Source organism: Caloenas nicobarica, chromosome 35 (assembly GCF_036013445.1).
Source record: "Caloenas nicobarica isolate bCalNic1 chromosome 35, bCalNic1.hap1, whole genome shotgun sequence".
NCBI classification, from domain to species: Eukaryota; Metazoa; Chordata; class Aves; order Columbiformes; family Columbidae; genus Caloenas; species Caloenas nicobarica.
In genome coordinates this window covers 406,567-430,326 of record NC_088279.1, presented here as the reverse complement: position 1 = coordinate 430,326, position 23,760 = coordinate 406,567, and the positions used below count along the sequence as shown (strand labels likewise).

General features: G+C 65.7%; 4 protein-coding genes across 8 annotated transcripts; 1 reads left to right on the top strand and 3 right to left on the bottom strand.

Moving 5' to 3' along the window:
* Window positions 1-241: 241 nt before the first annotated feature.
* LOC136000831 (HLA class II histocompatibility antigen, DM beta chain-like) lies at window positions 242-4,377 on the bottom strand. Of its 2 annotated transcripts, none has more exons than XM_065654825.1 (6): window positions 4,145-4,377; window positions 1,776-2,057; window positions 759-1,043; window positions 558-677; window positions 430-465; window positions 242-349 (listed from the first exon to the last, which is right to left on the bottom strand). In XM_065654825.1, exons 1-6 carry the CDS (start codon window positions 4,299-4,301, stop codon window positions 339-341), a joined length of 891 nt encoding a protein of 296 aa, XP_065510897.1. In that variant the 5' UTR covers window positions 4,302-4,377; the 3' UTR covers window positions 242-338. The 2 variants fall into 2 exon arrangements, with proteins under 2 accessions (XP_065510897.1, XP_065510898.1); XM_065654826.1 differs by having other exon boundaries at window positions 4,305-4,371.
* Window positions 4,378-4,741: 364 nt separating this feature from the next.
* LOC136000765 (HLA class II histocompatibility antigen, DM beta chain-like) lies at window positions 4,742-6,899 on the bottom strand. The gene is made up of 5 exons (XM_065654721.1): window positions 6,851-6,899; window positions 6,474-6,755; window positions 5,373-5,648; window positions 5,177-5,294; window positions 4,742-5,024 (listed from the first exon to the last, which is right to left on the bottom strand). Exons 1-5 carry the CDS (start codon window positions 6,897-6,899, stop codon window positions 4,748-4,750), a joined length of 1,002 nt encoding a protein of 333 aa, XP_065510793.1. The 3' UTR covers window positions 4,742-4,747.
* Window positions 6,900-7,593: 694 nt separating this feature from the next.
* Window positions 7,594-12,117, bottom strand: LOC136000840 (class II histocompatibility antigen, M alpha chain). Its single transcript, XM_065654838.1, has 5 exons — window positions 12,023-12,117; window positions 11,280-11,537; window positions 9,764-10,045; window positions 9,566-9,691; window positions 7,594-7,708 (listed from the first exon to the last, which is right to left on the bottom strand). Exons 1-5 carry the CDS (start codon window positions 12,096-12,098, stop codon window positions 7,704-7,706), a joined length of 747 nt encoding a protein of 248 aa, XP_065510910.1. The 5' UTR covers window positions 12,099-12,117; the 3' UTR covers window positions 7,594-7,703.
* A 2,363-nt stretch (window positions 12,118-14,480) lies between these two features.
* Window positions 14,481-21,931, top strand: BRD2 (bromodomain containing 2). Of its 4 annotated transcripts, none has more exons than XM_065654780.1 (12): window positions 14,483-15,696; window positions 16,555-16,855; window positions 17,675-17,812; window positions 17,897-18,038; window positions 18,140-18,342; window positions 18,928-19,302; window positions 19,688-19,816; window positions 19,904-20,158; window positions 20,273-20,427; window positions 20,530-20,840; window positions 20,910-21,032; window positions 21,446-21,931. In XM_065654780.1, the coding sequence occupies exons 1-12, from the start codon at window positions 15,668-15,670 to the stop codon at window positions 21,574-21,576; spliced, it is 2,292 nt and encodes a 763-aa protein (XP_065510852.1). In that variant the 5' UTR covers window positions 14,483-15,667; the 3' UTR covers window positions 21,577-21,931. The 4 variants fall into 4 exon arrangements, with proteins under 4 accessions (XP_065510850.1, XP_065510852.1, XP_065510851.1 ...); XM_065654779.1 differs by having other exon boundaries at window positions 14,484-15,696; window positions 20,234-20,427; XM_065654781.1 differs by lacking the exon at window positions 16,555-16,855 and adding an exon at window positions 17,236-17,337 and having other exon boundaries at window positions 14,485-15,696; window positions 20,234-20,427.
* Window positions 21,932-23,760: the final 1,829 nt, after the last annotated feature.

Sequence of the window (23,760 nt, the reverse complement as noted above, 5' to 3'; positions counted from 1 at the left end):
TCCCTCGTGCCCGCATGTCACTCGCTCTCTGTGCACATGGTCCCTCGTGCCCGGCATCACTCATGCCCCCGTGCACGTTGTCCCCTGTGCCCTGATGTCCCTCGTGCCCTATGCACAATGTCCCTCGTGCCCGGCGTCACTGACACCTGGCAGCACTCGTACCCAGCCCCGCTCGTGTCACATCCCGGGTGTCCCCTCAGCCTTTTCCCCTCAGCGGGATCCCCCATACAAAACCACCTCGTCGCCACAGAGCGTGTTTATTGTTGATGGTGTCACCCCGAGGGTGACAGTGACATGGTGGGGCCATCGGGGCCAGGAGGTCACCATCCCGGGGGTCCTCAGATGCTGCCTGGGGGGAAAGTGGGGATGCAGGAGGGGGGACACACCCCCTGGGGACCGGGGACGGGGACGCGCGGGATGCGCCGTTACCTGCGGGGTAGTTGTCTCCGGGGAGGGGAGTGTAACCTGCAAGAGGGAGCAGAGGGGGTGAGGAGGGTCCGTGTCACCCGGGTCGCTGTCCCTGTCCCCCCCAGCCCCTGTCCCTCCCCACGGCTCACCCGGTGCCGGTGGCCTGGCCCGGTAGCAGTAGACGCCGGCGATGAAGAAGCTGAGCCCCAGCGCCATCACCACGGTGGCTGCGGCCACTTTCAACGCCAAGCCGGGGGACAAGCCGGGACCTGTGGGGACACGGTGGGGTGAGCAGCAACACGACGAGGACCCAGGCGTCCGGGTGGGTGTCCTCCCCCGCCCCCGCTCACCCCAGTCCTCCAGGAGGGGCTGGTCCAGGCTGGCGTGCTGCACCGAGCACGTGAAGGTGTCCCCGGCCACCGGGGCCACCATCAGGGTCACCTGCGTCTGGTAGGTCCAGTCGCCGTTGGGGACGGCGGAGATGGGGGGGTGGTCACCGGGGCCCACGACGTCCCCGTTGTGCAGCCAGATGACGGTCACCTCGCGGGGGTAGAAGCCCCAGACGTGGCAGGTGAGCAGGACGGGCGCTCGCGCGTTGCCCGTCTTGGAGGGGATGATGCGGGCTCGGGGCGGCGCTGCAGCGGGAGGGGGGCAGTCAGCACCAGGTGAGCCCCCTCCCCAGCCCAGGCCATGTCCCCACGCAGCATCCCCATGCGATGCTCCCTGCAACGTGCGATGCGACAAGCGTGTGCAATGTCCCCGTGCAACGTGCAATGCAACACCCTGTGCAATGCTCCGTGCAAAGGTCTGTGCAACACCCTGTGCAACGCTCTGTGCAACATCTCCAAGCAATGTGCAATGCCACATCCCCGTGCAATGCTCTGTGCAACATCTCCAAGCAACGTGCAATGCCACATCCCCGTGCAATGCTCTGTGCAACATCTCCAAGCAATGTGCAATGCCACATCCCCGTGCAATGCTCTGTGCAACATCTCCAAGCAACGTGCAATGCCACATCCCCGTGCAATGCAACGTCCCCATGCAACACCCCATGCAACACCCCATGCAATGTCCCCATGAAACACCCCGTGCAATGCAATGTCCCCATGCCACATCCCTGTGCAATGAGCACTGCAATGCCCTGTGCAAAGCCTTGTGCCGTGCTCTGTGCAACATCCCTGTGCAATGCAATGTCCCCATGCAACCCCCCATGCAATGTCCCCATGCAACACCCTGTGCAATGCAATGTCCCCATGCAACATCCTCGTGCAATGCAATTTCCCCCTGCAATGTTCCAAGCAACCTCATGCAACGCTCCCCCACCCACGTCCCCGTGCGAAGCCCCCGTGCGACGCCGCGGGGCTCACTCTGCCGCAGCGCCGTGGAGGCCCAGAACCGGGGGGCCAGCTCGCGGCACGCCTGGCGCCGCTCCTCGGTGCGCTGCAGCCAGGCCGTGTCGTTGTTGAGGACGGTGGCGAGGTGGGTGGCGTAGGGGTGGAGCAGCCCCCAGTCGCAGGGGACGAAGCGCCGGGCGCTGGGGTCGTAGCAAACCAGCGGGTTCTTGTTGAAGACGAAGGCGAAGTCGAAGGCCAGCGCGGAGCCGTTGGGCGCCAGCGCGCAGGAGCTGGACACGTGCACCAGGAAGGCGCCTGCCGGGGGGACACGGGGGTGAGGGGCGTCTCCCATGGTGCCTCTGTCCACCCCCGTGTCTCGGTCCATGTCTGTCTGTCCCCATCCCTCCATCCATCCCACTCCTCCATCCATCTCTGTCCATCCCATCCCACCATCCATCTCATCTCCACCTCTCCGCCCATCCCTCCATCTCTTCCCCAGCTGAATCCATCCCTCCATCCAGCCTCATCCCTCCATCCAACCCCGTTCCTCGCTTCCTCCGTCTCCATTCACTCCCATTCCTCCACCCACCTCCATCTCCCCATCCCTCCACCCACCTCCATCTCCCCATCCCTCCACCCACCTCCATCCACCTCCCGTCCATCCCCGTGTCTCCATCCGTTCCCACACCTTCATCCATCCCCATCCCTTCATCCACCCTCACCCATCCCCACCAACCTCCATCCATCCCCCCCAAAACCGTCCCTGGGCTCCTGCGGGACTGAGAACCCCGAGATTGTCCCTGGGGTCCTGCAGAGCCCCCCCCAACCCATCCGTGGAGTTCTGAATGGCTGAGCCCCCCCAAACCACCCCAGAATGTCCGGAGAGTCCCACAGGGCAGAGCCCCCAAACTGTCCCTGGGGTCCCATGGGACTGAGTCCTCCAGAACTGTGCCCAGGGTCCCACACGGCCCCCCCACCCCAACCATCCCTGGGGTCCCATGGAGCAGAGCCCCCAAACTGTCCCTGGGGTCCCATGGGACTGAGTCCTCCAGAACTGTGCCCAGGGTCCCGCACGGCCCCCCCACCCCAACCATCCCTGGGGTCCCATGGAGCAGAGACCCCCAAAATGTCCCTGGGGTCCCACAGGACAGAGCCTCCCCAAATTGTCCTCATGGTCCCACAGGTCTGAGCCCCCCCCAACCATCCCTGGGGTCCCATAGGGCAGAGACCCCACATTGTCCTCAAGGTCTCTCAGGGCTCAGCCCCCCCAAGCCATCTCTGGGGTCCCACAGGGCTGAGCCCCCCCGATTGTCCCCAGAGTCCTGTGGAGCTGAGCCCCCCCAGATTGTCCCCGGAGTCCCATGGAGCTGGGTCTCCCCCACTTCCATCCTCAGGGTCCAATAGGCTAGGCCCCCCCCAATCCACCTCGGTGGTCCCACGGGGCTGAGCCCCCCCCGATTGTCCCCAGAGTCCGGTGGAGCTGAGCCCCCCCAAACATTCCCCGGGGTCCCACAAGACAGAACCCCCCCAAACCATCCCCGGGGTCCCACAAGACAGACCCCCCCAAACCATCCCCGGGGTCCCACAGGACAGACCCCCCCAAACCATCCCCGGGGTCCCACAGGACAGACCCCCCCGAAACCATCCCCGGGGTCCCACAAGACAGGACCCCCCAAACCATCCCCGGAGTCCCACAGGACAGACACCCCCAAACCATCCCCGGGGTCCCACAGGACAGACCCCCCCAAACCATCCCTGGGGTCCCACAAGACAGGACCCCCCAAACCATCCCTGGGGTCCCACAAGACAGGACCCCCCCAAACCATCCCCGGGGTCCCACAAGACAGGACCCCCCAAACCATCCCTGGGGTCCCACAGGACAGACCCCCCCAAACCATCCCCGGGGTCCCACAAGACAGAACCCCCCAAACCATCCCTGGGGTCCCACAGGACAGGACCCCCCCAAACCCTCCCCGGGGTCCCACAGGACAGGACCCCCCCAAACCATCCCCGGGGTCCCACAGGACAGACCCCCCAAACCATCCCCAGAGTCCCACAAGACAGACCCCCCCAAACCATCCCCGGGGTCCCACAGGACAGGACCCCCCAAACCATCCCCGGAGTCCCACAAGACAGACCCCCCCAAACCATCCCCGGGGTCCCACAGGACAGACCCCCCCAAACCATCCCCGGGGTCCCACAGGACAGAACCCCCCAAACCATCCCCGGGGTCCCACAGGACAGGACCCCCCCAAACCATCCCCGGGGTCCCACAGGACAGACCCCCCCAAACCATCCCTGGGGTCCCACAAGACGGAACCCCCCGAAACCATCCCCGGGGTCCCACAGGACAGACCCCCCCCCATCACCCCCAGGGTCCCCGGTCCCCCCGCAGCCCCCACCTGCCCCCCGGGCGCCCAGGGCCAGCCCCAGCAGCACCAGCATGACGGGTCGGGGGTGTCCGGCCGCTCTGCCCCCCGCACCCCCAGCGCGGCCCCCGCACCCACGTCGCCGGGGGGGCCCCGGGACACCCAATGCCGGGCGGCGCCGCGCGGGCATCACCGGTTGCCGGAGCAGGAGGCCCGGGCGGCCGCCACCGCGGGGACATTGCGCGGCGAGCGAGTGTCACCCGCTGTGTCCCCAAACCGCTGTTCCCACGCCGGGGGTCACCGTCCCGTGGGAACCCTGATGTGACCCCCACCCCCCAAAGAAGGTTGGGGACCCAGGCGTCCGGGCTGCCCCCCCAGGGGTCCGTGTCTCCCCCCAGCACCACTTCCGCGTGTGGCGCTAACCCCTCCCCGCTCCCAGTAACCTCTCTGTCTCCAAACTGGGAGCACTGGGAGCCCCCCCAGTCCATGAGGGGCCACCACGGACAAAGCCACTCCAGGACGGGGGGCACAGAGGGTTTTATTGGGGGGGTCGAGGGCCCCCCCGAGCGGGCACCCCCAGGCTGGTCCATGGGGGTCCTGGTGCCCCGAGCCCCACAGGGGGTCACAGCGGGGGGCTCAGAGTTTGGTCACCGCCTGGTCACGCGTGGCCAGGGGGGGACCAGGATGGGCACCGGGATGGGGACCAGGACTGGGACCAGATCCGGGACCAGAACCAGATCCAGGACCAGGACTGGGAGCAAATCCGGGACCAGGACAAGAACCGGGACCAGGACAAGAACCAGGACCAGGATGGGGACCAGGACTGGGACCAGATCCAGGACCAGAACCAGATCCAGGACCAGGACAAGAACCAGGACCAGGACACGGACCAGGACTGGGACCAGACCCAGGACCAGGACACGGACCAGATCCAGGAGCAGGAGCAGGAGCAGGACCTGTCAGACCTCAGAAGACAAATCAGCGACACCCCTAATCCTGCCAGGTGCCGTGTCCCCCAGCGTGTCCCCCACCTGCCACACACGTGTCCCCACACGTCCCTCACCCGCTGCCGGAGCCTGACGGCAATAGCAGAAGGTGCCAGCGGCAAAGATCATCAGCCCCAAGGTCAATGTCACCGCTGCCACCACCACCTTCTCCGTCAGCTCCGGGGACAAGCCGGGACCTGCAGGGACGGAGCGGCCACGCTGAGCCGGCGGGGACCCAGGCGTCCGGGTGCCACGTCCCCGTCCCCCGCGCTCACCCCAGCGCTTCTGGAGGGGCCGGTCCAGGCTGACGTGCTGCACCGAGCACGTGAAGGTGTCCCCAGCGCGGGCGGTGACCCTCAGGGTCACCTGCACCTGGTAGGTCCAGTCGCCGTTGGGCAGGAGCTTGGCCGTGTCCCCCGTGGCCACCACGTCCCCGTTGTGCAGCCACAGGACGGTCACCTCGGGGGGGTAGAAGCCCCAGACGTGGCAGGTGAGGACGGAGTTGGGGGTGTTAGGGAGGGAGTTGGGGACGATGCGGATTTGGGGTGGCGCTGGGACAGGGAGGGGACAGTCAGTGCTGGTGACAGTCCCGTCCCCACTTCGTGTGGTATCCTGTGTGGTGGCTGGTGTGGCGGCAATGTCCCTGTGCAATGTCCCCGTGCAACGTCCCCGTGCAACATCCCCATGCAATGTCCCTGTGCATTCCCTGCGCAATGTCCCCAAGCAATGTCCCCATGCAACAGCCCATTCAACGTCCCACTGCAATATCCCATACAGTGCCCTGTGCGACGTCCCCATGTGTCATCCTGTGCAATGTCCTCGTGCAACATCACGTTCAACGCCACATGCAATGTCCCCGTGCATTTCCCATGCAATGTCCCCATGCAACCTCCCCGTGCAACGTCCTCATTCAGTACCCCATGCAATGTCCCTGTGCAATGCCCCATACCCTTCCCGTGCAACATCCCTGTGCGAAATCCCCATGCAATACGCCTGTGCAATGTTCCCGTGCAATACTCCTGTGCAACACTCCTGTGCAACATTCCTGTGCAATATGCCTGTGCAATGTTCCTCTACAATATTCCCACGCAACATTCCCATGCAACACTCTGTGCAATGTTCCCATGCAATGCCCCATGCAATACTCCCGTGCAATATTCTCTTGCAATATTCCTGTGCAACGTTCCCATCCAATGTTCCCGTGCAATACTCCCACGCGATGTCCCCATGCGATATCCTCATGCAACGTTCCCGTGCAACACCCCGTGCAACGTTCCCATGCCATGTGCCCATGCAATATTCTCATGCAACACCCTGTGCCACGTCCCCGTGCAACCCTCCCACGCGAAGCCCCCGTGCGGTGCCGCCGGGCTCACTCCGCCGCAGCGCCGTGGAGGCCCAGAAGCTCGCGGCCAGGTCGTGGCACGCCTGGCGCCGCTCCTCGGCGCGCTGCAACCAGACCGCGTCGCTGTTGAGGATGTCGGCCGCAATGGTGGCGTAGTCGTGGAGCAGCCCCCAGTCGCAGGGGACGAAGCGCCAGGCGTCGGGGTCGTAGCAAACCAGCGGGTTCTTGTTGAAGACGAAGGCGAAGTCGAAGGCCAGCGCGGAGCCGTTGGGCGCCAGCGCGCAGGAGCTGGACGCGTGCACCAGGAAGGCGCCTGCCGGGGGGACACGGGGGTGGCCGCTGTCCCCAGGAGTGGCCGCTGTCCCCAGGGGTGGCCGCCCCGCCACAGTGTCCCCCGCAATGTCCTACCTGCCCCCCGGCAGCTCAGCGCCAGCCCCAGCACCCCCAGCACCCACATGCTCGGCAGGTGAGATCTGGCGTCTCCTCAGCCTTCATCCTTCCTCCTCCTCCTCTTCCTCCTCCTCTTCCTCCTCCCCGGGGCTTTCCCGGGGATTTGGTCCGTGCGTTGCCGGCGGTGGCCGCCACCCAAGTGGACTGTGCCCCAGGGCTGGGCTCGGCACAGCCGGAATCGTGAGTCCCTGCCCAAGGGGGAAACTGAGGCACGGCTCTGGAGGCAGGTTTTTGGGGGGTGCAATCCAGCTGAACCCCAATATCGGCCAGCGGAGAAGCCACCACCACGGCCACATCCCGCCCTTCTTCCTCTTCCCAGAGGGGAAACTGAGGCACAGCTCTGGGGGAGGCTTTGCAGGGGGGTGCGATTCGGCTGAACCCCAACATCAGCCAGTGGAGAAGCCACCACCACGGCCACATCGCACCCTTTGGCCGTGGGGAAACCGAGGCACGGCTCTGGGTACAGCTCCTGGGGGGGCGATCCAGGTGAACCCCACATGAGACAGCAGAGGAGCCACCCCAGAAGCCGCCCCCCCACCTTTCACAGTGGGGAAACTGAGGCACGGCTCTGGGGAGGGCGATCCAGCCCAACCCCAGAATCAAGCAGCGAGAAGCCCCCACCGTGGCCACATCCCACCCCTTGGCCGTGGGGAAACTGAGGCACGGCTCTGGGGACGCAGGGACAGACAGGGACTCTGGGCGCAGCCACAAACGGGGTTTAATCCTTGCGGGGGAGAAGGCCCATCCCAACCCCCCCCGCCGCCGTCTTCACTCCTGCACCGAGCGGCTCCGTCCTCTGCGCCAACCGCGCTCAGCCTGGGGGGGACACCAGAGCGGGGTCGGTGATGTCCCCACCCCACCCCACCCTCCCCAGTTGGGACCCCGGCGTTCGGGTTGTACCCCGCTCACCGTACCCCGCTCACCATACCCCGCTCACCGTACCCTGCTCACCGTACCCCGCTCACCGTACCCCGCTCACCATACCCCGCTCACCGTACCCTGCTCACCATACCCCGCTCACCGTACCCCGCTCACCGTACCCTGCTCACCGTACCCCGCTCACCATACCCTGCTCACCGTGCCCCGCTCACCATACCCCGCTCACCATACCCTGCTCACCATACCCCGCTCACTGTGCCCCGCTCACCATACCCCGCTCACCATACCCTGCTCACCGTGCCCCGCTCACCGTACCCTGCTCACCGTACCCTGCTCACCATACCCCGCTCACCATACCCTGCTCACCATACCCCGCTCACCGTGCCCCGCTCACCGTACCCCGCTCACTGTGCCCCGCTCACCATACCCCGCTCACCATACCCTGCTCACCATACCCCGCTCACCGTGCCCCGCTCACCGTACCCCGCTCACCACACCCCGCTCACCGTACCCTGCTCACCGTACCCCGCTCACCGTACCCTGCTCACCGTACCCCGCTCACCGTACCCCGCTCACCACACCCCGCTCACTGTGCCCCGCTCACCATACCCCGCTCACCGTACCCCGCTCACCGTACCCCGCTCACTGTACCCTGCTCACCATACCCTGCTCACCGTACCCCGCTCACCATACCCCGCTCACCGTACCCCGCTCACTGTACCCTGCTCACCATACCCTGCTCACCGTACCCTGCTCACCATACCCCGCTCACCGTACCCCGCTCACCGTACCCTGCTCACCATACCCTGCTCACCGTACCCCCCCGCTCACCATACCCCGCTCACCGTACCCCGCTCACCGTACCCTGCTCACCGTACCCCGCTCACCATACCCTGCTCACCATACCCTGCTCACCATACCCCGCTCACCGTACCCCGCTCACCGTACCCCGCTCACCGTACCCCGCTCACCGTACCCTGCTCACCGTACCCTGCTCACCGTACCCTGCTCACCGTACCCTGCTCACCATACCCCGCTCACTGTGCCCCGCTCACCATACCCCGCTCACCGTGCCCTGCTCACCATACCCCGCTCACCGTGCCCCGCTCACCATACCCCGCTCACCATACCCCGCTCACCATACCCTGCTCACCATACCCCGCTCACCGTACCCCCCCGCTCACCATACCCCGCTCACCATACCCCGCTCACCACACCCCGCTCACCGTACCCCGCTCACCGTACCCCGCTCACCATACCCTGCTCACCATACCCCGCTCACCATACCCCGCTCACCGTACCCCGCTCACCACACCCCGCTCACTGTACCCTGCTCACCATACCCTGCTCACCGTACCCCGCTCACCGTACCCCGCTCACCATACCCCGCTCACCGTACCCCGCTCACTGTACCCTGCTCACCATACCCTGCTCACCGTACCCCGCTCACCATACCCCGCTCACCGTACCCCGCTCACTGTACCCTGCTCACCATACCCTGCTCACCGTACCCTGCTCACCATACCCCGCTCACCGTACCCCGCTCACCGTACCCTGCTCACCATACCCTGCTCACCGTACCCCCCCGCTCACCATACCCCGCTCACCGTACCCCGCTCACCGTACCCTGCTCACCGTACCCCGCTCACCGTACCCTGCTCACCATACCCTGCTCACCGTACCCCGCTCACCATACCCTGCTCACCATACCCTGCTCACCATACCCCGCTCACCGTACCCCGCTCACCGTACCCTGCTCACCGTACCCCGCTCACCGTACCCCGCTCACCGTACCCTGCTTGCCGCGCTGTGTCACCACCATCATGGCAACACCCAGCAGCCCCAGCAGCAGCCCCAGCGCCATGGCCGCGCCGCACAGCGCCGTCTCCAGCTCCTCGGCGGCGACGGGGTCCTGCGGCACTGCAGGGCACATCGCGGGTCACCGCCAGCTCCGTGTCCCCCCAGGCGTCCCCCCGTTGTCCCCGCGCTCACCCCAGTAGGCGATGATGGAGGAGTTGTCCCCCTCGCGGGTGACGACGCAGCTGTAGACGTCACCGGCGGCCGGCGTCACCGGGAGGTAGGAGAAGCGGACGAAGGCCAGGTCGGCCGTGGGGGTGTAGTGGGTGTGGGTGGCGCCGCGGGTGACGGGGACGCCGTCCAGCCGCCAGCTGATGTCCACGGCCGGCGGGAAGATGTTCTCCACCAGGCACACCAGCGTGTTGGGCTCGCCCAGCACCGGCGGGTGCTGCGGGAACACGGCGGCCACCGGGACACCTGGGGGGACGAGGAGGGACGGCGTGGGACGGAACCCACCGAACCCTCCTTCGGAGGTCACCTGGGCCACGGGCAGGGACGTGGTCACCCAGGGCCAACCCAACCTCGGGCATCTCCAGCCTCTTGAGGAACCTCTTCCAACAACAAATCTCTTTCTTGGTCTAAATCTGCCCCTTTTTAGCTTAAACGTTCCCCCTCATCCCATCAAAACATCTCCCACCTCTTGAGGAACCTCTTCCAACATCTCACCACCCTCAATGTAATGAATTTCCTCAGATTTGATCTAAATCTGACCTTTTTTAGCTTCAAATTCTTCCTCCTTGTCCAGTGTTGCGTCACTGACCCCAAGTCCTGGTTGCCACCATCCACTCAGTTCCTCATCCATCAAACCCATCTCCACCTTGGAGCGGAGAACGTTGTGATGGACCATGTCAACAGGACGATAGTGGCACCTGCCATTGATGGACCAGCACTGGTCGCAGTAAGGACCCCTGAGGAACACCAGTTGACACTGGTCTCCATTTGGATACGAAGCCATTGACCGCAACTCCCTGGATGCCACTGTCCATCCACCAACTCCACTCAACTGAGAGAGGAGGACGTTGTGGAGGAGCACATCAAAGGGACGATGGTGGCACCTGTCACTGATGAAGGTATAGACCAGTTTTGGTCCCAGTACGGGGCCCCCAGGGACACCAGTTACCACTGGTCTCCATCCAGACACTGAGTCATTGACCCCAACCCTTGGTTGCCACCATCCCACTCAGTTCCTCATCCATCAATTCCATTTCCAACTTAGAAGGACACCACGGAGGACTGTGTCAAAGAGATGGTGGTGGCACCTGTCACTGATGAAGATATGGACCAGTTTTGGTCCCAGTATGGGTCCCCGGGGACACCAGTCACCACTGGTCTCCATCCAGGCACTGAGTCATTGACCACAACTCTCTGGTTGCCAGCAGCCACCCAGTTCCTCATCCATCAAACCCATCTCCACCTTGGAGCGGAGAACGTTGTGGGCGACCATGTCAACGGGCCAATGGTGGCACCTGCCGTTGATGAAGGTATGGACCAGTGCTGGTCCCAGTAAGGAGCCACCAACCACCACTGGTCTCCATCCACATGTTGACCTATTGGCCCCAACTCTTGGTTGCCACCACGAACCCAGTTCCTCATCCATCAAACCCATCTCCACCTTGGAGCAGAGAACATTGTGGGCGACCGTGTCACGTACCCTTGGACTCGGGCATCTCGCCGGTGGCCAGGGCGGTGAGGCTGCGGCGCAGGTTCTGGCAGAACGTGGCGTCGCGCAGGAGCTGGGAGGGGGTCTCCAGGGCGGGGGGCCAGGGGGGCAGGTCAGGCAGCCGGGGCGTCCAGCGGGACATGGGGAAGTCGAACCAGAAGAGCTGGTCGGCGTCGAAGGCCAGAGCCAGGCCCAGCGACGGGGCGCCCGGTTGGCAGAACAGAACCTCGGCCAGGGTGTGCGCCGGCTCTGGGGGGGACGGGGGGACACGGTGAGGGGAGGGGGACTGGGGGGACCCCTTGCACTAGTGAACATCCCCCTCCTTGCACCCTCAGCCCATGCACACCCGCTTGCACTAGTGCACAGCCCCCCTTGCACCCCCAACCTGTGCACGGCCCCTTGCACCAGTGCACAGACCCCTTGCACCCCCACCCCGTGCACCCCCCCTTGCACGAGTGCACAGCCTCGTGCACCAGTGCACGCTCCTCCTGCTCACGCTCACACCCCGTGCACTAGTGCACAGCCCCTTGCACGAGTGCACAGACCCCTTGCACCCCCACCCCGTGCACCCCCCCTTGCACGAGTGCACAGCCTCGTGCACCAGTGCACACTCCTCCTGCTCACGCTCACACCCCGTGCACTAGTGCACAGCCCCTTGCACTAGGGCACAGCCCCGCCGCGCCGCCCCGCACTCCCCCGGTGTCCCGTCGCGTCCCGCCCGTGTCCCCCGGTACCGTCGGTGACCGCGGCTCCCAGGGCGGCCCCGAGCAGCGCGGCCGCCAGCACGGCGCTCCCGCCCGCAGCGCCCATCGCTCCGGGACCCGTTACCGGCTCCGGGACCCGCACCGGGCGCCGGGACCCCTCAGCCAATGGCCGCGCTCCGCCGCGCCGCGTCACGCGTTGCTGGGCAAGGGAGCCTCGAGCGGCACCCGGGCGCGGTGACAGAGCGGACCCAGGCGTCCGGGGGCCGTCCCCGCCCCCCCGCACCCCACGGGGACGGGACCTCCCGCCCGTGGACCGCCCTGGCGACCCCCCCGGGGACACCCCCGCTCCCGGTGTGGCGGGTGCGATCGCTCGCGTTCTTTAATTAATTACCGGCCGCTGCTAATGAGGGGACCCCCAGGTCGGGGTCGCGTGTGTCACCCCCCGTGGGTGTCGCTGCCGCGGGGGGGTTGGGGGCGCGGGGAGGACGGGACACGGGGCCCCCCGTGCGCTGCAACGCGCTGCACGCACGGGATCTGCTGTGCACTGCATCTGCTGTGCGCTGCGTTCACTGCGTGCGCTGCACCTGCTGCCTACAGTTCACCTGCTGTGTGCACTGCAGCCTGCGTGCGCTGCATCCAGTGTGTGCACTGCATCTACTTTATGCACTGCATGCAATGCCTCCAGTGCATCCACTGTGTGTGCTGCATTTACTGCATGCGCTGCATCAGCTGTTTGTGCTGCATCCAGTGCAGGCACTGCACCCACTCTGTGCACTGCAGCTGCTGCAGCACCCAGCACCCCACTGGTGCATGCGCTGCACCCCGAACAACACGGAGCACCCTGTCACTGCACGTACTGTACCCAGGGCACCCCCAATCCCATGCACTGCACCACGTGCAACACTGTGCACTCCATCTCTGTGCAATGCAGCCTGTGCACCCCATGCCTGCACGCACTGCACTCCATGCAACACCGTGCACCCCAATCTCTATGTGCAATGCAGCCTGTGCACCACATCCCTGCATGCACTGCACCCCTTGCAACACCATGCACCTCATCTCTATGTGCAATGCACCGTGTGCACCCCATCCTTGCACGCACTGCATCCTGCGCAAGACCGTGCACCCCATCTCTATGTGCAATGCAGCCTGCGCACCCCGTCCCTGCACACGCTGCACCCCGTGCGACGCTGCGGCCCCCACCCATGTGCAACGCAGCCCCTGCACCCCAGGAGCGTGCACGGCCCCCGCCGCACCGCCCTGCACCCGCCGCGGGCCCCGCAGCCGCCACGCTGCCGCGCAACTCCCGAGTGGGTGCTGCAATCCCAAACCCCCCGTGTGGGCGTCCCCCTCCCCACGCCTCCCGCCATACCTGACACCCCCACGGGCGCACCCCCGCCATGCCGTGCACGCATGCAATGCCCCACACCCGTGGGCACCCCGTCCCCCGCCCCGCACTGCCACGGACACCCGTGGGTGCCCCCTGCACCCCGCTGCAGCAGCCCCGCAGGGCGCATGCGCAGCGCCATGCCGGCACTAGGACCCCGCGGAGCCGCGGCGGGTCCCGCCGGGCGGGGGGGGGATGAATGGGGCCGTGGGAGCCGCGGGGGCGCCACGTGACGGCGGGGAGCCAATCGGGCCGCGGGTGACGTAGCGCGTGGCTCCCTTTTCTGCCCTGGGATGTTTTTTTTTTAAAAATCTTTTTTTTTTGCCCCCAAACCGGGGTTTTTTTGCGGCGCGCGGCGGGGGGCGGCGCGGATGAAGCGGGACCGGGGACGGGGGTCGCGGCCCCGCGTGGGGGCGGCTCAGGTGAGTGACGGGGGGGCGCCCTGCCCTCCCCCCCGAGGAGCGGGGGCGGCGGGAGGTCACGTGGCGCTGCCGAGCTGTCAGTCAGGCGCGGATCCGCCCCCGCGTTGGCGCGGCGGCCAATGGGCGGCCAGGACGGCGGTGACGGGCAGGTGGGGCGGGAGGGCGGGGCCGCTTTGTGCGCGCCGGCGGGGGCGGCGGTTTGGGGCGAAAAGCGCCATGTTTGGGTGTTCGCGCGGGGGCGGCGGCGGGCAGGGCCCCAAGTGCTGTGTCACGGCGCGGGGGAAGGGCGGGATCCACTCGTGTCCTGGAGACCGGGGCGGGGGCCGCTGAGCCCGGGACCCCCGTGAGCGCGGGGCGGGGGGGGCGCTGGGGTCCCGGCGGGGCGGCCGCGGCCGTGCGGGCGCCGTGGGGGTGAGCGGCCCCCGCCGCGGGGGTCCCGGCGCCGCCGTGGGTCCCCCCGGTGTGTGTGCGGGGGGGCGCACCGGCGGACAGGGCCCGTCCCGGGGCTGGCGGCCGCAGCGGCGGCGTGTCCGTGGGGGTTCCCGCGTCCCCCGCAGCGTGAGGCGGCCGTGGCGCGGCCCGCGGGGCGCGGGGGAGCCCGGTGCGGGACGGGGCGCGGCGGCTCCGGGGTTCCGGCGCCCTGCGGCCCGCGGGAGCGCGGCGAGGGGGGTGAGGGCGGGCGGGGGGGATCCCCGCGGTGCCCGGCGTCGCCGGGGGTGGCGGGGCCGCCCGGGAGCGCCGGTTCATTGTCCGCCCAAGGCGGCCGCAGCCGCCGCTCAAGATGGCGCCGCCGGGCCCGGCTCCTCTCCGGGGAGCGCGACAACAGCCTCCAACGGCCGCTTCCGCCGGCCGGCCCCGCCCCCCACGTGACCCGCCGGCCAATCGCCTCGCAACGAATGGCAGCGCCGGCCAATGGGCGGTGACAGCGGCGGCTCCGTGGGACGAGGCGCCGGGCGGAAGGCCGGGAGGGGAGGGGAGCGGCGCGGCTGAGCGACGCGCCGCGCGGCCAATGGGAGAAGCGCGGCGGGCTCGGCTCCGCCCAATGAGGCCGCGGCGGGGCGGGGCGGGCCGGGCGGGTGATGTCAGCGCCGCCGCCGCCCAATGAGGGGCCGGCTGGTGTCTATATAAGGGCGGCCGGGGGCAGGCCGAGCGGCGCCATTTCGCTGGGACGGAGGACGGAGCGGGTCGGGCCCGGTGGTGAGCGGGGGGCGGCCCCAAACCGGATCCATCCTCCGCCGGGCGGCCCAGCCCCCGCCTCCGCGCTTCCCGGAGGGCTCGCCGGACCCTCCCCGGCCTCCGTAGCGACCCCTGCCTGCGGCCGGCGGCGAGGGGGCCTCCCTCCCCCGCCCCCCGCGCTCCCGCCCTCCGCCCCTCAGGGAGCCAAGATGGAGCCGGCCCGCTGATCGGCCCCGCCGCAATCCGCTGTCATCCGCCGCCCGGACCGCCGCGCCTCGCCTCGTCCCCGGCCTCCCCCGACGCGCCCGGCGCCCAGCGACGCGGCAAGGCCTGTATTGAGCGGATCGCGGAAGATCCGGGGCGCAGCGGAGGCTCCGAAGAGGGCACCCCCCCCCGCGCTCCCCGCCCGTCACATCCCGCCCGCTCCCCGCCGCCATCTTCTCCGCGCCCGTTCATGTGAGGCCGGCGGATGGTCCCGGCCGGAGCCGCCGCCGCCTGAGCCCCGTCCCCGCCCTGCCCGGGGAGGGGACACCCGGCTCGGCCCCCCGGTGATGCGCTGACGAGGGGGGGGCGCCCCCCACCCACCCGCGGTCGCCTGGACCCCCCGGACCCACCGCCCCCGCGTGTCCGGGCAAAGTGGGGGGGTCGTCGGAGGAGCCGGGAGCGCGGGCCGGGCACGGAGCCGCCGCCATGCTGCAGAATGTGAATCCCCAGAGCAAGTAGGTGCCGCGGGGAGCGGGGCTCGCGTGGCGGGGACACCCCCGGGGTCGGGCTGCGTCCCTGCGCGGTGACACGGGGACAGACACACGGACACTGGGGGGTGTCACCGCCCCACCCGTGACATTGTCACCGCGGGTCCCCCCGCCCAGCGCCGTCCTTGGCGCTTGAGCCGCGTCCTTGGCGGCCCCGGGGGGACAGTTGGTGACAGGTCAGCCGGGGGTCTCACCCCTCGCCCGGGTTTGGGGGTTCGGGCAGGAGCCGCTGGGAACCTCCCGGTGTCCCCAGGTCCCCACTGCGTCCCCAGGGTCTCCGCTGCCGCCGCGACATCCTCGTGGCAAAATTTTACCCCTTTCTGGATGTTTTTGCGCCTCGTCCTGTTCTTTGCCTGATGGTCGTTGCCCTAAAGCGCCGATTTTCGCCTCTAAACCGCTGCGGTGGCGGCTGCGCCGCGTCCCCGCGGGTCCCCACGGACGGTTCTGTGTGACAGCGGCGCCGTCAAAGCGCCCGCGACATAATGGCCTGACCGCGGGTGTCCCCAAATCCCCCCAGGCCCTCCGGGGAGCGGGTGGCACCGTCACCGTGACACGCACGGTGTCACCGTCGCCTCTTTGGGGACGAACCTGGACCTGCGTCAACCTCTCGCCAACACCGGGCGCTCGTTTGGCCGCGATTAACGGGCGCTTTTGGCCAAACCCCCCAGGAGACGCGCGGCAGATCCGGGGAACTAGATCCCGTTCCCGCGCCACGGCGTCTTACCTCTCAATTGCGGCGTCAGGAGCGTCCGTCTCTTTTTTGGGGCATCCTGCGCCCCAACCCTGTTGTTTTGCGCCCCGTTAACCGCGTCTCTCCTCCCGCAGGATTCTGGGGGAGAGCAATGCCGGGCTCATGGGCCTGGCACCGGAGTCGACCCCCGGCAAGCGGATCCGCAAACCCTCGCTGCTGTACGAGGGCTTCGAGAGCCCCACCATGGCGTCGGCGCCGGCGCTGCCGTCCCCGCAGGCCAACCCCCCCCCGCCCGAGGTGTCGAACCCCAAGAAGCCGGGGCGCGTCACCAACCAGCTGCAGTACCTGCACAAGGTGGTGATGAAGGCGCTCTGGAAGCACCAGTTCGCCTGGCCGTTCCGCCAGCCCGTCGACGCCGTCAAGCTGGGTTTACCGGTACCGCGGGGGGGGCGCGGGAGGCGGCGCGGCGCTCGGGGGGGTGTGAGTGTGTCTGTGTGTCCCCCTCCGTGTCCCCGAACGCGCAGGCAGGGGGTTCGAGGCAGATTTGTTGCCGAATTCCCGATGCCATGTGTCCCCCACAACGAGTGCAGGGCCAGCGCCATCCCCCCCCAGCCACAGAGACGCAGGTGCCGGGGCTGCGCGTCCCCCCCGGGGGTGACACCCCCAGCCCCTCGTAGCCATCGGGGCAGGTTTTGGGGACACCCTTTTTGTTTTTGTCCCCACGAAGGTCTGGATGAGGCGACGCAGCCGCTCTTGAGGGACCCCCGGATGCTCCCCCCCCAGCTAATCTCTTGTCCCCTGAATGCGTTTTGCAGATGCCCATCCATGAATTTGTAGAAGACAGCCATCTCGTGACCCCAAAATTAAACGCCAGCCCCCCTGTGCACCTGTGGCGCCCAAGGAGTTAAAGCCCAGAGGTAATTTAAATTTCCACGGAGGTTTTGCTTTTTAAATTTAAAGTTTAGCAATAGATTTCCCCCCGCAAGCCCCATCTCATCTCTCCTGCAGGACATATGTCACCTCAAGACGCCAAAATTTGGCGTCCCCCATAGTGTAGGGTCCCCCCGGCACTCAGGGCCCCCAAGTGACAGGGACGGTGACACTCGGGAGGGGACAAGGCCCCACGGTGTTTTTTTGGCCCCACGCACCCCCTGCCTGTGCCTGTGCCCCGAGTGAGAGCTGGTGTGCGAGCGGGGGACACGGCGCGGCCGCCAGCGCGTCCCTGACCGCGTCCCCACCGTCCCTTGTCCCCAGGACTACCACAAGATCATCAAGCAGCCCATGGACATGGGGACCATCAAGCGGCGCTTGGAGAACAACTATTACTGGGGGGCCGCCGAGTGCATGCAGGACTTCAACACCATGTTCACCAACTGCTACATCTACAACAAGGTGAGAACCGGCACCGCTGGCACCGTCCGGCGCATCATGGTGCTGGTTGTGACACTGCTTGTGACATGCTGCTTGTCCCTGCAGCCCACAGATGATATTGTCCTGATGGCCCAAACCCTGGAGAAGATTTTCCTGCAGAAGGTGGCTCAGATGCCACCAGAAGAGCAGGAAATCGTGGTGCCGGTGGCCAAGAACAGCCATAAAAAAGGAGCGTCGCGTGCAGCCGGTACGGTGACACCACGTGGGGTGGGGACAGCGGCACGGGGGGGACGCAGGGTGTCCCAGGGGGGTGACAGCGGCGCTAAGGGGCGTCTCGTATGGTCCCAGCGCTCCTGGCGGGTCTGACGGCCGCGCAGCAAGTGCCAGCCGTGTCCTCGGTGTCCCATGCCACGGTGTACGGCGCCGCCAGCCCCGACATCCCCACCACCATCGTCAACATCCCGCACCCCTCGGTCATAGCCGCGCCACTGCTCAAGTCGCTGCACGGGCCCCCAGCCGCGCTGCCCGCGCCCACGCAGCCCCTGGCCAAGGTGCGGGGATTTGGGGGGTTCAGAGGGATTTTGGGGGGAGATTTGGGAGGGTTTTGGACAGGTTGGGGGAGATTTGGGGGTTTGGGGATATTGGGGAATTTCAGGAGGATTTGGGGGTTTCAGGGCTATTTGGGGGAGGATTTAGAGGGTTTTGGGGAGGGTGGGGGAGTTTTGGGAGGATTTGGGGAGTTCAGGATGATTTGTAGGGGGGATTTTGAGGATTTTGAGGCAGACGGGAGGGTTTGGACAGGTTGGGGGAGACTTGGGGGCTTTGGGAGCATTTGGGGGGATTGAGGGATTTTAGGAGGATTTGGGGGTTTGGGGAGGATTTTGGGGAAGATTTGGGAGGGTTTGGACTGGTTAGGGGAGACTTGGCAGATATTTGGGGGGGATTGGGGGCGATTTGGGGGAATTTGGGAGCATTTTGGGGGAGGATTTGGAGGAGTCGGGGGGGTTCAGGATGATTTGGAGGGTTTTGGGGTTGGGAAGATTTAGAGGGGTTTTGGGGCTTCAGGGGTATCTGTCGATCCCGCGTCCCCCCATCCTCACCCACGTCCCTTTTTCTCTGTTTTCCCGGTTTTGTAGAAGAAAGGCGTGAAGCGGAAAGCGGACACCACCACCCCCACCACCACGGCCATCATCGCCACCAGCGGCGAGTCGTCCCCATCGGCCTCGTCGCTGCCCGAGCCCAAAGCCGCCAAAATCCCGGCGCGGCGCGAGAGCGGCCGCCCCATCAAACCCCCGCGCAAGGACCTGCCCGACTCGCAGCAGCACCAGACGTCCAAGCGCGGGAAGCTGTCGGAGCAGCTCAAGTACTGCAACGGGATCCTCAAGGAGCTGCTGTCCAAGAAGCACGCGGCCTACGCCTGGCCCTTCTACAAGCCCGTGGACGCCTCGGCCCTGGGGCTGCACGACTACCACGAGATCATCAAGCACCCCATGGACCTCAGCACCATCAAGGTGGGCACGGGGGGCGAGTTCGGGGGGGTTTGGGAGGATTTTGGGGGAGATTTGGGGGTTTGGGAGATTTTAGGAGGGTTTGGACAGGTTGGGGGAGGCTTGGGGGGATTTGTGGGGGTTTCAGGAGCATTTGGGGGGATGTGCGGGGGCTTTGGAGGAGATTTGGGAGGGTTTGGAGAAATTTGGGAGTTTTGGGGGGATTTGGACAGGTTGGGGGAGACTTAGGGATTTGTGGGGGTTTGGGGAGCATTTGGAGGGGTTTCGGAGGCGTTTAGGAGGATTTTGGGGGATATTTGCAGGGGTTTGGGGGGTTCAGGGGGATTTGTAGGGATTTGAGGGTTTGGGGAGGATTTTTGGGGGGTGCCGCTCACATTTCCCCCTGCAGCGGAAGATGGAAAACCGCGATTACCACGATGCCCAAGAATTCGCCGCCGACGTGCGGTTGATGTTCTCCAACTGCTACAAGTACAACCCGCCCGACCACGACGTGGTGGCCATGGCGCGAAAGCTGCAGGTGAGGGGGCGGCCGGGTGTCCCCCAAAATAAACCCCCCCACCTAAAATAACGCCCGTCCCCCAAAATAACCCCCATCCCCGCGCAGGACGTGTTCGAGTTCAGCTACGCCAAGATGCCGGACGAGCCGCAGGACGCCAGCCCCCCGGCGGCGTCGGCCCCGCTGAGCGGCGCCCTCTCCAAATCCTCCTCCGAGGAGTCGTCCAGCGACGAGGACGATGAGGATGAGGACGAGGAAGACGAGGAGGAGGACGAGAGCAGCAGCGAGAGCTCGTCGGGCAGCGAAGAGAGCTCGGACTCGGAGGAGGAGCGCGCGCACCGCCTGGCCGAGCTGCAGGAGCAGGTGGGGCCCCGAGCGCCGCGTCCCCCCTGCGCCGCGGCCCCCCGGCGCCGCGGCCTCACCCCTGTCTCCCCACAGCTGCGGGCCGTGCACGAGCAGCTGGCTGCCCTCTCGCAGGGCCCCGTTTCCAAACCCAAAAAGAAGAGGGAGAAGAAGAAGAAGAAGAAGTCGGAGAAGCACAAAGCGCGAGGAGCAGGAGGCGGCGACGAGGAGACGCGGGCGCGCCAGGCCCAGCTCCGCAGAGCCAAGAAAGCCGCCGGCACCGGCTCCAAGTGAGTGCGATAGAGGAGCCGCTGTCCTGCCGGCAGCGGGGAGCGCATTTTGGGTTGGGAAATGCGGAAATTTGGGTCTGACGTGGCGTTTTACCCCACCAGGAACTCGAAGAAAGCGTCGAAAGCGGCGCTGCCGCCTCCGCCCGCGCTGTATGACTCGGAGGAGGAGGAGGAGAGCAAACCCATGACCTACGACGAGAAGCGGCAGCTCAGCCTGGACATCAACAAGCTGCCCGGGGAGAAGTTGGGCCGCGTGGTCCACATCATCCAGTCGCGGGAGCCGTCGCTGCGCGACTCCAACCCCGAGGAGATCGAGATCGACTTCGAGACCCTCAAACCCTCGACGCTGCGCGAGCTCGAGCGCTACGTCCTGTCCTGCCTGCGCAAGAAGCCGCGCAAGCCCTACAGCGAAAGTGAGGGGGGGGTCTCTGGGGCCGGGGGGGGCTTTGGGGGGGACCCCACTGACCCCCCTGTCCCCGCAGCCCTGAAGAAGCCGGTGGGGAAGACGAAAGAGGAGCTGGCGCTGGAGAAGAAGCGGGAGCTGGAGAAGCGGCTGCAGGACGTGAGCGGGCAGCTCAACTCGGCCAAGAAGCCCCCGAAGAAGGGTGAGTTGGACCCGTTTGCCACAGACAGCCCTTTTTTCTCCCTCTTCTCCTTTTCTCCTCCCTTTTTTCTCCATATTTTTTCTCTCTCTTTACTCCCCCTCCTTTTTTTCTTGCCCTTTTTTTTTCTGCCCATTTTCTTCTCCCTTGTTTTTCTCCCCTCCCTTTCCTATCGCCCATTTTCTCCCTTTTTTTGTGCCTTTTTTCTCCCCGTCCTTTTTTTTTCTGCCCATTTTCTTCTCCCTTGTTTTTTTCCCCCCCCATTTTCCCTCTTTTCTCTCCTCTCTTTTTTCTCCTTTTTTTCTCTTCCCCTTTTTCCCACCGCTTTTTTTTTCTGCCTTTATTTCTCCCCCTCCTCTCCCCCCCTTTTATTTTCCCCCCTTTTCTGACCGTTCTCTGCCCCATTTTCCCCCCAGCCACGGACAAGCCCGAGTCGGCGCAGCCGGTTCCGGTGTCCCGGCTCAGCGCCTCCAGCTCCAGCTCCGACTCCTCCAGCTCCAGCTCCAGCTCCTCGTCCTCCGACACCAGCGACTCGGACTCGGGTTAGAGGGGGGGTCGCGGCCCCCCCAGGTTTGGGGGGCGCGGGGGCAGGTTCGGCCGCGGTTCTGCGGGACCGGACCCGGGTGAACCGGACTGAGGGGGGGACACCCCGGTGTTTACAGGCCGGGGGGGCCGGGCTGGGGTCACCCCCTCCCTCCCCAGCAGGTTTTACTGTTTGTTGTTTTAGGGTTGGTTTATTTTTTTTTTTCTTTTTTTTTTCTTTTTTTTTTTTTTTCTGAATTTGTGGGGTTTTTCCAAAGGGGAGAAGTTTGGGGTTTTTATGAAAAAAAAAAAAAAAAGGTAAAAACCAGTTTAAAAAAAAAAGTAATAAAAATCTTTTAAAAAAGAAGAAAAAAAAAAAAGCCACTGGGGGGGTTGCGAGTCCCCAGTTTGGGTTTTGCCGTGGGGGGGCTCTTCCCTGCCCACCCCCCCCGTCTGTGGAAGATTTTTAATTTATTTGCGCCGCGGGGACCCCGGACACCCCGTGTCCCCCCTGGACACCCCGTGTCCCCCCCGTGTCCCCCCGGCCGCCGGGGCCGCTGCAGCATGTTCCGGGGGGGGAGGGAGGGGCCGCCTGTTTTTTACGTTGACTGTATAATTTTTTTCTACTCGTTTTATTTTGTTTTGGGTTTTCCCCCCCACCCTTCACCCCCCCGTTTAGCTCCTTAGAGCCGTGTTTTCATCTTATTGTATGTTTCGAACCTTTCGATTCTTTAACATGTAAATAAAGAAAATATTATTCGAGTTGAGCCGGGGCTGTTGTGTCACTCGCGGGAGGGACACATGGGACAACGCACAGCAGGACGGGGGGGACAGCGATGTGCAGAGGGACATGGGGACAGAAACGGACAGGGGGACAACACACAGTAGGACACATGTGCCTGTCACCCAGTGTGGCCCCCAGTGCCCTGGGTGTCCCGTGTCACCCGGCTGAGCGCAGGTCACTGTCCCCAGCGCCCTGGGGTGCGGGACACATTGTGTGGCCATCGTGTCCCCATCCTGGGGTCACTGGGTGTCCCCCACTGTGTGGGGACAGGATGGAGTGTACCTCACCATTTGGGGTCCCCTTGTGGGGGACACAGCTCTGGCTGTGGGTGGGTACCCGGGGGACACGCGGAGGTTGGGGACAAGCTGATCTCTCTTGGCCGGTTCGGGATGCGCCGGGGGACACCGGTCACATCCTTCAGCGCCCCCCCTGCCCAGTGTGACACTCAGAGTGTCCCGGGCTGGACGGACCCACAGGATCATCGAGTCCAGCTCCTGTCCCTGCACAGGACACCCCACGGGTCACCCCGTGTGTCTGAGGACGGTGTCCAGTCTCTTGAACGCTGTCAGGCTGGGCTGTGACCCCCCCCGGGGAGCCTGTTCAGTGTCCAGCGCCTCTGGGTGAAGAACCTTTTCTCATGTGCAGCCGCCCCTCCCTGGCACGTCCTCTGCCGTTCCCTGGGGTCTGTCACTGTCCCCACAGAGCTGTGCTGGCTGCACCAGGACGCGGGTCCCTCTTGGCTCCGGGTCGCCGGTGGCTCGTGTTCAGCTTGCTGTCCGTCAGGACCCCCAGGTGGATCTCCGTGGATCTGCTCTCCGGCACCTCGTCCCCCAGTCTGTCTGCACAGCCGGGTTGTGTGTCCGGGCGCAGAATCCGGCGCTTGCCCTTGTTGAACTCCGTGCGGTCGGTGATTTCCCAGTTCTCCGGTCTGTCCAGATCCCCCGCAGGGATCTCTGCCCTCCGGAGTGTCGACACCTCCGCCCAATTTTGTGTCATTGGCGGATTTACTAAGACATCCCGCAAGTCCTGTGCCCAAATCGTTTATAAAGACACTGAGGAGCGCTGGCCCTAAGACGGTCCCTGTGGAACCCGCTGCCGCCTGGCCGCCGGCCCAGTACGACCCCGTTTACCAGAACCTTCGAACCCGGCCCGTCAGCCGATTCCTCACCCGCTGCTCTGTGCCCACCCAGCCGCGCGCCGCACAGCTTGTCCACGAGGATCCTGCGACCGGCACGGTCAAGTCTTTACTGAAATCCAGAAAGCTCACGTCCATTTGCTTCCCGTGGTCAACTAGGCGAGTAACCTTGTCCTGGAACGAAATTAAGTTGGTCAGGCAAGACTTCTCCCTCTTGGGCCCACGGGCTGGAGCGACGACCGCGCTGTAGTTCAGATGTTTTCCAACGGCTCCCGGAATAATCCCCATGG